At 34.3% G+C, this 12,846-nt stretch overlaps 2 protein-coding genes across 2 annotated transcripts; both read right to left on the reverse strand.

The window, feature by feature from the left end:
* Positions 1-1,015: 1,015 nt before the first annotated feature.
* On the reverse strand, positions 1,016-2,933 carry LOC147393481 (pectinesterase 2-like). The gene is made up of 2 exons (XM_086455845.1): positions 2,032-2,933; positions 1,016-1,824 (listed from the first exon to the last, which is right to left on the reverse strand). Exons 1-2 carry the CDS (start codon positions 2,897-2,899, stop codon positions 1,133-1,135), a joined length of 1,560 nt encoding a protein of 519 aa, XP_086311971.1. The 5' UTR covers positions 2,900-2,933; the 3' UTR covers positions 1,016-1,132.
* A 6,744-nt stretch (positions 2,934-9,677) lies between these two features.
* On the reverse strand, positions 9,678-11,689 carry LOC147393482 (pectinesterase 2-like). Its single transcript, XM_086456825.1, has 2 exons — positions 10,689-11,689; positions 9,678-10,482 (listed from the first exon to the last, which is right to left on the reverse strand). Exons 1-2 carry the CDS (start codon positions 11,545-11,547, stop codon positions 9,785-9,787), a joined length of 1,557 nt encoding a protein of 518 aa, XP_086312951.1. The 5' UTR covers positions 11,548-11,689; the 3' UTR covers positions 9,678-9,784.
* Positions 11,690-12,846: the final 1,157 nt, after the last annotated feature.

Raw genomic sequence — 12,846 nt, forward strand, 5'->3', positions numbered from 1 at the left:
TGTTCTTCGAGAGAGTTTTAGCTCTTTAATGGCAAATTTGATCGGAGATTATGTGAGGGTTTGAAAAAGAAAGAGTTCGAAGAAAAAAGCCTTAAGCTCTTTGATGGCAGATTTGATTGGAGATAACGACAGTGGAAATCATGAACAAACGAGAGACAATGGAGAAAAATCTTCAACAACACCAAGAGGATGCCAAAAAGATTTACTGCCGTGTGGTTTTTGCGGAGGTTCGTTCACTTATTAATGGTCGAGAGAATCGACTAAAATTTCTGGATGAGTCGACTGCCAAAAAGAGTTTTAACTTTAACCAAATAATCAAGTTTGGAAACTAGGAACATGTTCAACACTTTGAGGCCTTCACGCGGCTTTTCCAAACACTGTATCAGAAGAATTGAGCTTGATAGGCCTCTCCTCTTTTTGGATAAACTAAAACCCCATCCTCCTCTATCATGAACCAATCCTTTCAAAAGAAAATAAAAATGGAAGAAAACCTTTGCTTATGGGCCTGGCTTTGTCACCAATCAAGGACAAATTGTTGTATCATTATAGGACTCTGGTTCAGTTTTGTAGGACCAATTTGAATTGGTAAAAAAATGAGTGCACTTTTTTTTTTTTTTTTTTTTACCACCATTTATTTTTATAGAAAAATAACATTATCCGCTATTAACTAACCAATATTTTTAAATGCCAACATTTTTTTCCCATGAGCACATATTAAATGTTATGTTCATGCCTTGCACTCTGTTGACTTATTATATAATAGAATACGGATTGCACACCTCATGCGACCCCACGATTCTCAATTTTACTTAAAGGAAGTTAGATTTAGAGAATACACAATCCTGTGTTTCACAAAAATAATAAAAAGATCTCATCATTGCCCGGCATAGGCAATCTTATGTAACCGTGAAATTCTATGTCGTGTTCTTATCATTGTTTCTCACGCTAATTTTCTGCATTAAATAACACCAATGCTAGAAAAGAAAAATAGTGAAATTTTATTAGTGTCTTGCTCAAATCAACAAAGTAATTACCAAAATATAAAAAAACAATCAACAAATAAATTGAAATGCAACCAATACAATAATGCCTCGACAATATCGTCCCCAAGGCATATCACATAATTTGTTAATCAAAGGCCAGAAGTAAAGGGCACACTAGTGGAAGGCAACCATGACCCGCCGGATATGAAGTTTCCTACGCTGAATTGTGATGCTTCAGATGAAGATGTTATAACACGATAACCACGCCATTTAACTCGCCTTGCAGTCGAAGAAGCTGGACCCATATTCTTGTACTCTCCATAGTATAATGTATCAAGAGCGAAATTTCCATCCCATTCCATCCAACCTACAGGATCAACCAATGTATCGAGATACGTCTGAAGGTAGACAGTTCGAGAATATTGCTTCCATGGTCTTCCCAAGTATGTCCTGAATGAGCTAAGCACAGGCCTTAAGTCAGCTCCAGCCATGACTCTTGAATTATGGATTGAAATTCCCGTGTTCTGGTTAGGGTCGGTTCGGCCTTGTGCCGTTACCACATTTGATTGCCCATCCATTGGCCTCCTTGCATAGATCATACAATTTTGAAGAACTACAGCAGCATTTCCGAAGATGAAGTCTACCGTGCCATAGATGTAGCACTCTCTATAGAATTGTCTTTGGGAATGAACATAAAGAGTGTCTTGATATCCTTCGAAACCACAACGATAGAAGACGGACAAATCAGAGCCAGATCGGAGCGCGACTGCTTGATGATTTTGTGGGCCTGCTGTATTACGGAATGTGATTCCACGTGCAATAAATCCTTCGCCTGTCACAGCTGAATCATAAAAAAAATTCAATATTGATTAGTTATATATAATAAAACTAGTGAACAATGTAGACCAAAATGTTTTAACTCATTAACAATAATATTTCTGAATTCTACATTTTAATGGCAAATGTGTTTCGATCATTGTTAATTTTTTAGCCAAATATTAATCATCTAAATGTTAGGGGAATTAAAGTTCAATTTCAATTCTCTTACCAACAGTTGCAGAGTTGAAGGTGGTGGAACCTCCTCCAACGCTACGGCTCCCAGTGATAATTGTGCTTCGCAAACCATCACCCACAAGCATGATATTCTTCATGTTGTTCCCAATCAAAATGTTCTCCCTATAAACCCCTGCTTTGACACAAATCACAAACCTACTACTGCCTTTCCTTTGCTTCGATGCGGCATCAAGAGCTTGATTAATGGTACGGTAGTTCCCCGACCCATCTTGTGCCACCACAAGGTTAGCTTGCGAAGCTGGTGATGATGCTTGCAAGAGCTTTCGATCACCAGCCGATACCCAACTTGGGTACCCATCTTTGTGATTTTGTTGCTCGGCTGGAACCTTATTAATAGCCAATGTGTTGCAAATCAATTTCGAAACATTGTTCGACATTTGAGGCCATATGAAGTTCAAGACACCAAGCTCGGCAAAGCCTGCCCTACATGTCTCGAGGTTGGTGAGAGCTGTGCTTAACCACGTTTGAGCATCAACATCAGTGCACTTAGTACTTGGATCAACGGTGTGGTTGAGTTGGATTATAGTGTTCTTATAGAGCTCTAAACAATCCGCCAACGCAGCCTTCTCCCGCTCGTTACGACATTTAGGCTCTAACCACTTATTGTGACTTTGGGCATGTAAGGCTCGCTCCATAGCTACTTGTACCGCCATTTTACGAAATTCAGACTTGTTTTTCGGCATGGAAGATGGAGAATGTCTCATGAAATCTTTGCAAGCATGGGGGTATGGAGTCTTGCTGCACCACCAGTTAACGTCCTTGTGGACATTAGCCGATAATGCTGGTAACAGAAATGAAGTAAAGAATAGTAGGGTTACGACAATATTCGCCATTGGATCCATTCAGAATAGGAGGATTGAGGATGAATGTTGATTGATTTTGTATAAATGGGAGGTTCAATTTATATAGGAGACATGAGAGGGGATCATAAGGTGGTAGTTAAGACAAGAACATGGGGGGAAGGGTGATATAATATTATATAAATATAACAAATATTTGTTTTATGCTTGTTGTTGTGTAAATTATCATAAAAACCAGTAACGTGGGCTGTTAAGTTTGATTTTAGAATTAGAACAGATAATGCTTCCTTTGAAGTTCGAGGTTTGACTTTGATCTTTCACGCGGCGGTGCTTAACGCGTTGGTTCTTTCAAATGATGAGAAGGACACAACTCACATGCATGCTAGCTAGTCCTAGAGGAGGAAAGACAATCGTGATCAAATTGATTAATGCTAACCGTTTGATTAACTTTACTTATTTGACTTGTAGGATTAAAGATAAACAAAGATGAATGGACTTTTTCTAGGGTTGAGGTTGTCAATCAACACGACCGTTAAGGATTTGAGGAAAAACAGAGATTTCCTAGAGATCAGTTCTGATCTTCTAGGGATTAACACAATTTTCCTAGGGATACATTTTATCCGAATCCCTAAGAAAATAGGGCCTCTTGATTAGGTAAGGGTGAGTATATCCTTCACATGGGAACTTATCCTCTGATGGTTGAAGAATTTAAGAGAGGAATTACCCGGCAGACCCAACTGTTGCACTTTTATTACAAAAACTCTCTTGAAGTTCAGACAACTCTAAGGGAACCTTACTTTATCAAGTTTGTTATGGAGCAAACCTTAGAGTGGAGATCCAGATCATAAAAGTCAAATTTATTATAATAATTTGTTACTTCACATACCTTGGAGTGGATTCTAACGGCATCAATTCATGTCATCGAAAGAATATGATGTGATGTTACTTGGTCATACAAAACAAAATTCTTAAGAACTTTGAAAAAAATTGAAAAAATATATTTGTTTTTACCATCATCCTTTAATTTTAAATTTGGGAGTTTGGTAACTATTCACTTTCAACACTTACAATCAAGTTCAAAAGTTTTTTTTTTTTTTTTTTCAAATCTGAACTTTTCTATGAAACCTAGAAAGTTGTATCGTTGGATTGCTAATTTGATTATCCATGTGAATCCAATGACCCTTCGTAAGGTTTGAAATCCTACTAAGTTAGACACTGGATCCAACACTGAGTTGACCTGACAATGCAGAGGAAATAAAACTATGGTTATCTCTGCATTACCAGGTCAACTCAGTGGCAGGCAGGTAGCAGCACTTCTAGTTTAAAATCTTCCAATAGAGATTAAAGATCTATGATTGGAACATGTGTTTCGAAGTGTTTGATGGTGTTGTCAAGGCTAGCTAATCCAAGTAATAGAACTCGTTTGGTGATGATTTTGCTTTCATACCATGTGGTTTTCAAGGTACAAAAAAAAAAAAGCAATGTTTTAAAAAATCGGACCGAGAATGAAACTGAAATTTTACTCAACTAGTCGAACCTCAAAGTTCAATTTGGTTGGACCCATTTCTATTAATTTAACTATATATAAGATCTCAAAAAAAGCTATAAAAAAAATAAATAAATAAATCCTTTGACGATTTTTATTTAGTTAAGATTTAAGAAGCTTTTTTTACTTATTTAAACATCTAAATAAACAAAAATAAATAATTTGAAAATTTTACGGATTATTTAAATTAATAAAATATGGAAATTTAATTTTACTAGGATTCTATATTTATTTAATATAAAAAAATTAATACATATTTAAAATAATTAATTTCCATATTTTATATGATTTAGCTGATTTTAAGCCACAGTTGAATTGTTTGACATTATTTATTTAAGATTTAAGAAGTTATTTTTAGGGAGATTTACCGCGCAGATCTTTTGCTTGCAATTTTATTACAAAAGCTCTCTTACTTCATCAAGTTGGTTACTTGGACAAACCTTTCCTTATGAATAAGCCTATGACTAACTTACATAAAATCTTACTTAGGGATATTAGACCCACATGGATTATAGAATTAACAATCTAATACCACATGCTTCTAGATTTCATGAAAAACTTAGATTCAAAAAAAAAAAAAAAAAAAAAAAATTCTTTTGAGTTTGATCATAGGTTTTGAAAATGGATGGCTACCGAAATCCTAAATTTAAAATTAAAATTCAACGGTGAAAATTAATTTTTTTTAAAATTTATTTTTTCAAAGTTCTTAGAGGTTTTTCTTTATAACCTTGTGTCATCAAATCATGTTTCAAAGGTCATATGTTGATGCGATTAGAATCCACTCCAAGGTATTTTAAGTAACAAATTAACTGCATAAATTTGAAGTTTATGACATGGATCTCACTACAGGGTTTACTTGGTAACGAACTTTGATAAAGTGAAGGTCAGTGGGTAACAAACTTCATAAAGCAAGGTTCCCTTGGAGTTGTCAAAACTCCAAGAGAGTTTTCGTCTTATTTTTATTTATTTAAAGATTCCTAAAAAATAAAAATAATTTAGTAAATTTAGAGATCGGTAAGTTGGAATTACAAGATCCCCTTCCCTTTTTTTTTTTTCATTAAATTTAGATATTTTGTTTATCAATAAAATCTGGAAATTTAGTTTTAGCATGTTTCTTTATTTATATGATAATAGAAAATTCAATTGAAATCTCAGATAATTATTTTTCAGATTTTCTAAGATTAAGTGATTTTTAGTAATAGTTGTAGGTTTCTAACTTTCTATATTTATTTGATAATAAAAAATTCAATACAAATCTAAAATAATTAATTACCAAATTTTCTAAGATATAATTGATTTTTAGCGAAAGAATCTTCAAACTTAAAGTTCAATCCCGTTGAAAACTTTAAAAAAAAAAAAAAAAAGGAGCGATGGTTCTTGAGTTAATTAACGATTTTTAGAGAATCGAACCAATAATTATTAAAATCTCAATTGGAAAAGAGTGCCTACGTCCACACAAGTATAATCTCCAAAAGCTTATGACGAGAGATTACACGATTGTCCACTATTTATAAGAGATTACACATGGTTTGGCTTCCTTAGTTTTGCATATAGTCATGCTACACTGACATCTTCCAACACTTTCTGCATCACTTTTGTGCAGAGAACCATCGAATTTCTTTGAATATATAATTCTCGTATCTCGAGGAAAGCACATTTATGATTCTTGGCACATCACTATGTCAGTGTAGTGTGGGGTAGTGTCGTAGGAAGTCAATATCTTCTAAACGTTCTGTCATGTGAAAGTCTGGTATTCCTAATTTGGGCTTGGGCCTCAAGAGGCTAATTTAGAAGGACAGAGGGCATTTTCCATAGCATAGAGGCTAATTCGAGAGTTTAATTGTTCTTTTGATATCGTTGTGAGGTTTCTGGTGATTGAGAGAGTTGCATATATTCGAGAAATTATAATTAATCTTTATTGATAATTGCTTAAATAATGACCTTGTTCATTTTGTCTTTTATTGAAAAAGACAAAAGTATGTTGATCTTTTACATAATAAATGTTTGTTTACATGTTAAATATTGTCTTTTACATAATAAATGTTAAAGGCATTTAATTTTTGGATTTAAACATTTTGTTTATGATAAATGATTTGATAATCAATATCAACAACACTTCTATAAATATGTCTATAAGATTTTTTTATTTTTACGACATTGTCATTACATAAAAACGAATATATTCTTATCATTTTCATTAAAAGACAAAATCGACAAGGGTATTATTAAAAAGTAAATGTGGTAGAGAATGTTAACATCCCCATGCGGTTTTGGATGGCATTCTCCTTATTTATATGTAAATATATTTCAAGAAATATTATAAATGTAGTTAAACGATTTGTCTCGGCCAAAAACGAAATGACTCGTCTAAAATAATTTTGTCTCATCAAACCTAATCACATTAAAAAATTATGTTATAAGACAATATCATCATTCCACATATTCAATTTGGAATAATATGCACTAGTCAAATAAAATAAAATAAAGTTAGTTTTAGTATGTTTCTATATTTATATGATAATAAAATTAGAGAGTTACCATTGCCACACCAACTTTTACTAATGCCACACCAATTCCTATATAAATCATCCAAAATTTGCACACATTTGGTGTGGCGTTAGTAAAAATTGGTGTGGCAATAGCAACTCTCTAAAAATATAATAGAAATCTAAGATAATTAATTTTCTTGACTTTTTAAGGTTAAGAGATTTTTAGTAATAGTTGTTAGAGTTTTAGTTTAAGTAGGGTTCTATCTTTCCATATTTATCTGATAATAAACTACATTTATACGATAATAAAAAATTTAATACAAATTTAAAATAATTATTTACCAAGCTATAACTGACTTTTAGCAAGAAAACCTAATAATGAATCTTCAAACTTTAATCTCATTGAAAACTTTAAAATTTTTCAAAATTTTAAAATCAATCATTTACTAAGGATGGTTTTCACGGTTGAATCATCTATTTTTTTTATATAAAAAAACGATGGTTCTTGATTTAACAAAGGATTCTTAGAAAACTGAACTGATAACTTTAAAAATGTTGGTCGGACCATTGATCTGGTCTAAGTCTTAAAACACTATAGAAAACACATAAAGAAGAGAAGGGATTCAATGAAGCGTATTCCTAAAAAAAACCACCAGATAAAAATTTAATTCGCACAGCTAAAGAGATCAATAAACTCATATTGTACCTCGGTACAACGCATGGCTCGGTGTGGAATGTCTAGCATACTAAGACAGAATTTAAAGTGATATGCGCTCTCTAGACACCAAATCTAAGGTATTAAATGCGATATCTTCAAATATTTATCAAAACAAAGAATGGAGTTGACATTTTCGTACTCACTCACTCTCAAATAGTAAAATCTCAGCATTTAATATGCTTATACGATTCTAATCAAATTCAAGTGCGGTATTAATCAGACATGTGCACAACCCCCAATAAAAATCACTAACCATCATCCAATTCATGTTCTATGTGGCATCATACTTCGACCAGCTGTGTGATGACACTTGTCCCTAAGTTTAAGTTCAGAATTGATATTCTTTTAGAAAAAAGACACTCACATCCCTTCTTTTACTTTATGCAATTTTACTGTTCACCATCTTCCCCAATTTTTCAATCTTTTTTTTATATATTATTTTAAGCTTTAGAGAACTTTGATAGACACCACACCAAGGCCTGATCCTTTTCTCTCTCTCTTTCCATCATCCGTTTTAGAATACAGAGTTGTATAGACTTCAAGAGTCATCATCAGCGATAACCATTGGATCAAATTTTTCATTAGGGATCAGTTTACATCTTGAGGAACGGAAACCCAAAAAACTGTCAACAATCATGATCATTCAAATGCATAGACAATCGTGCAGTGAAAATTATCAAATCAAGATTAAGGTATGGTAAACTCTGTAAATAGGAAGGAAATGATTAGTAAGGGACTTTTGGAATTACTTTCTAACTTAAGCATTGGAGTTTCATATCAAATTAATATTCGACTACGTATTAGAGTCAGCGAACGATTCCTCGAACAAAGTTTTTGTTCTGTTGGTGATTCCAAGGTGTAATTCACTGGTGAAAATATCACTTCACAATGATCATGAATTATATATATAAAGGGTCGGGTCCTGCAACACACATTGCGACACACATATAGACAACGTGTTTGTCTTATATGGGCAAAAATGTTTGGAATGGGCTGATTTTTTGTGAGGATGATCTCTGTGATGAGGGGATCATCCTGGCAAAAAATCATCCCATTCCAAAACTTGTAACCCCATCAAAATTGATTTACAAAAATTGGACGGTCTATAATTTTTCAACAAAAATTGGACGGTCTAGAAGTTTCATAATGAGCTGATTTTTGGCAAGGATGATCTCCTCACCACAGAGATCATCCTCACGAAAAATCAGCCCATTCCAAACATTTTTGCCCATATAAGACAAAACACGTTGTCTATATGTGTGTTGAAATGGTTGTCGTTTGAACCTGACCCATATATAAATGGATATATATTTATAAGTGTTAGAAGAAATACATATAAACAGACTGGACAAGTCAATGGACTGCACACAGCTCGAGCTTCGTCCACTTCAAATGGGCTTAGGGAGATCCAGTATGGATGCAATCAGGCCCTCCCAACCATTCAAATTAATGCACTATTAGAGTCAACGAAGGATTCCTCGTATCAGATATTAATAAAAGGTAATTTCCTGATCTTATCATCCTTTTGGATTTCTCCATAGTGGATTTTGACAATTGAGGGATTGCTACTTCACATAGTCATAAAAATCCATCTGTTAAAAAAATTGCAACTCAGGACCATTCATTTTCAATTTTTTTTTTTTTAAAATCTCATACACCTCATGAGGCTTACATGACTGATATATTAATTTTGAATAATGTTGAAGTGATGTCAGCCTGAAAATATCTATGATTCCTATTCACTTTCACGTCAAGAAGTGTGATATGAGGTTCCAGCTTGAGATCACTCCAGCACGACTCATAAAGATCCACTCCCCTCTCTTTACAATTGAATGACAAAAATTTATTCTACAAAAAAAAAAAAAATTTCAACTAATTGAGAATATTAGAGATGCCCTGTGTTTTTAAAGGAAACTGATGATATGTCTCTTGACCTCAGTCATTTTAATTAATTAATAATAAAATAGCTAAATGCCCTCATCTTCAATCTCAAGCCAAAAAAAAAACCTTAGATTTTTCATATTAAAATCAGACACCTCTTACTAATTTTGGGGTATATAAAACAAATCAACAAACCATTATTACACACACAACAACAACAACAAAAAAAACACACAAAAAAATATGGAATCAAACATTAATTGAAATACAATCTCCTCAATGCCTCAACAATATCATCCCCAGAGGCCATTAGCAAAGGGCACACCAGTGGCAGGCAACCATGACCCACCAGCTATGAAGTTCGTTACACTAAATTGAGATGCTTCAGATGAAGTCATTATAACATGATAGCCACGCCATTTAACCCGCCTTGTAGTCGAAGAAGCTGGGCCCAAATTTTTGTACTCTCCGTAGTATAATGTATCGAGAGCAAAATTTCCGTCCCACTCCAACCAACCTGAAGGATCAACCAAGGTATCAAGATATGTCTGAAGGTAGACAGTTCGGGAATACTGCTTCCATGGTCTTCCCAAGTATGTCTTGAATGAGCTTAGCACCGGACTTAAGTCGGCTGAAGCCATGACCCGTGAATCATGGATTGAAATTCCTGTGTTTTGGTTTGGGTCAGTTCGGCCTTGGGCTGTTACCACATTTGATTGCCCGTCCATTGGTCTTCTTGCATAAATCATGCAATTTTGAAGAACTACAGCGGCATTTCCGAATATGAAGTCGACTGTGCCATAAATGTAGCACTCTCTATAGAATTGTCTCTGGGAATGAACATAGAGAGTGTCTTGATATCCTTCGAAACCACAACGATAGAAGACGGATAGATCAGACCCTGATCGAAGTGCGACTGCTTGATGATTTTGTGGGCCAGCTGTGTTACGGAATGTAATTCCATGTGCGAAAAATCCTTCTCCCGTCACGGCTGAATATCATTAAATTGTGAGAAAATTAGTTATATATTCTCAAACTATTGAATAATCTAGACCAAAATTTCTTAATTCATGAACAATATTAATCCTCCTAAATTTTATATTTTTAAGGATAACTGAGTCTAATTCGTTCCATCATTGTTTTTTCAGCCAAATAAACATATAAATGTCAGGAGAAAATCAATTTCGCTTCTCTTACCAACAGTGGCAGAGTCGAAGGTGGTAGAACCTCCTCCAACGCTTTGGCTCCCAGTGATAATTGTTCTTCGCACACCATGGCCAACAAGCATTATATTCTTCATCTCGTTTCCAATCAAAATGTTCTCCCTATAAACCCCTGTTTTGACATGAATCACAAATCTACTACTTCCATTCCTCTGCTTCGATGCGGCATCAAGAGCTGCATTAATGGTACTAAAGTTCCCTGACCCATCTTGTGCCACCACAAGGTTAGCTTGTGAAGCTGGCGATGATGCTTGCAATAGCTTTCGATCACCACCCGAGACCCAACTTGGGTACCCATCTTTGTATTTTTGTTCCTCGTTTGGAAGCTTATTAATAGCCAATGTGTTACAAATCAATTTCGTGACATTGTTTGACATGAGAGGCCATATGAAGTTCAAGGCCCCAAGCTCGGCAAAGCCCGCTCTACATGTCTCAAGGTTGGTGAGGGCTGTGCTTAACCATGTTTGTGCATCGACATTGGTGCACCTAGTATTTGGATCGATGGTATGGTTGAGTTGGAATATAGTGTTCTCGTAGAGCTCTAAACAATCAGCCAAGGCAGCCTTCTCCCGCTCGTTGCGACATTTAGGCTCTAGCCACTTATTGTGACTTTGGGCATGTAACGCTTGATCCATCGCTATTTGTACCTCCATTTTTCGGAATTCGGATTTGGTTTTGGGTACAAAAGATTGAGATTGCCTCATGAAATCTTTGCAAACGTCAGGATTTGGAGTCTTGCTGCACCACCAGTTAATGTCCTTGGGGACATTAGTCGATGTGGCGGGTGACAGAAATGATGTAAAGAATAGGAGGATTATGAACATCGTTACCATTGGACAGGTTTATCGGATTCCAGAATAGGGTTTGAGGGTTTATGTTTATTGATTTTGTATCAATGAGGGGTTCAATTTATATTGGGGATATGAGATGGGGTCACAAGGTGATTATGAATATGGGGACACATATTTCTTTAATGTTTTGTTGTTAATTTTCATGTTATATTATGAAGTTCATGAAATAAATAAGGTGGTTGTGATTTTCTATTTAGAATTATTAGAACCGAAAATTAAAGGCATCCTTTGATGTTTGACTTTGACTTTCATGAATCATAGGGGTGGTGCCGCGTCGACTCATGCAAATAATGAGAAGGACGCAACTTAATTAAATGCTATCAAGAAGACCTTCATGATCAAATCAAATGCTGACCGTATGATTAACTGCACTTATTTGACCTAAGATGAATACGAGTATAGGACCACTATATCTATATCAGCTATAAGAGTCGGGATCCTTCATATGGTGAGTTTATTACAACTTTAAAAGTGTAGCTACTCACATGTTTTAAGAACTTTTCTAACTTCATTACTATTATAATGATATAATGAGAGAAGGTGGAGTAGAAGTGGTTTAACACCCAAATTTGGATTTCAAAAATGTCTCCATCTTAATATTTAAATTATATATAATCTGGGTCATTTTGATCGTAACAAAAAAAAAACGTAATCTTAAAAATTATATATAATTGGTCAATTTTCAAAATTATACAAATATCTTTCACACTTTCTAATTTTAAAAATCACCTTTTAATTAATATTTTACAAATGAGCCCTTTAGATATATGTGTGTTTGCGCATGCCACTTTCTAGTCTAATGAATGAGAGAGCCAAATTAATGATAGGTTTTCTATGCATCCATTTTCATATGAATCATTGATTAGTAGTGTCGACAATAAATTTTACAAATCTACCTCGAGATTTATAAAATAAGATCGTAAATGATTTTATTGATTTTGATGAAAACGAGAGTACAAATTTCAGTGTTATCCTCTTATTAATAGTCAAGTACAAAAAGATAACGTATGTAGCTTTTCTTCTCTCCAGACTTCGTGTTTTATCGGTTGAGAAAGTTATTTTGACAATGACTTTATGCTTGATCTTTTTTAGAGGTTTCTGTATATTTTTTTCTTTTTGGACTTCGCACTTTATCGAATAAGAAAATTTTCTTAGCTTTCGGAGAAAGGTTTTATGCTTGATCTTTTCTTTAATCAGAGTCCAGATCTCTAAAGAACTTTGTTTTGTCTCTAGAGAGGGAGATTCTGTCTTATGAGAGAAAGTGATCTCGATCCCCTCTCA

The sequence above is a fragment of the Akebia trifoliata genome, chromosome 10 (assembly GCF_017979445.1).
Source record: "Akebia trifoliata isolate Shusen 1 chromosome 10, ASM1797944v1, whole genome shotgun sequence".
NCBI classification, from domain to species: Eukaryota; Viridiplantae; Streptophyta; class Magnoliopsida; order Ranunculales; family Lardizabalaceae; genus Akebia; species Akebia trifoliata.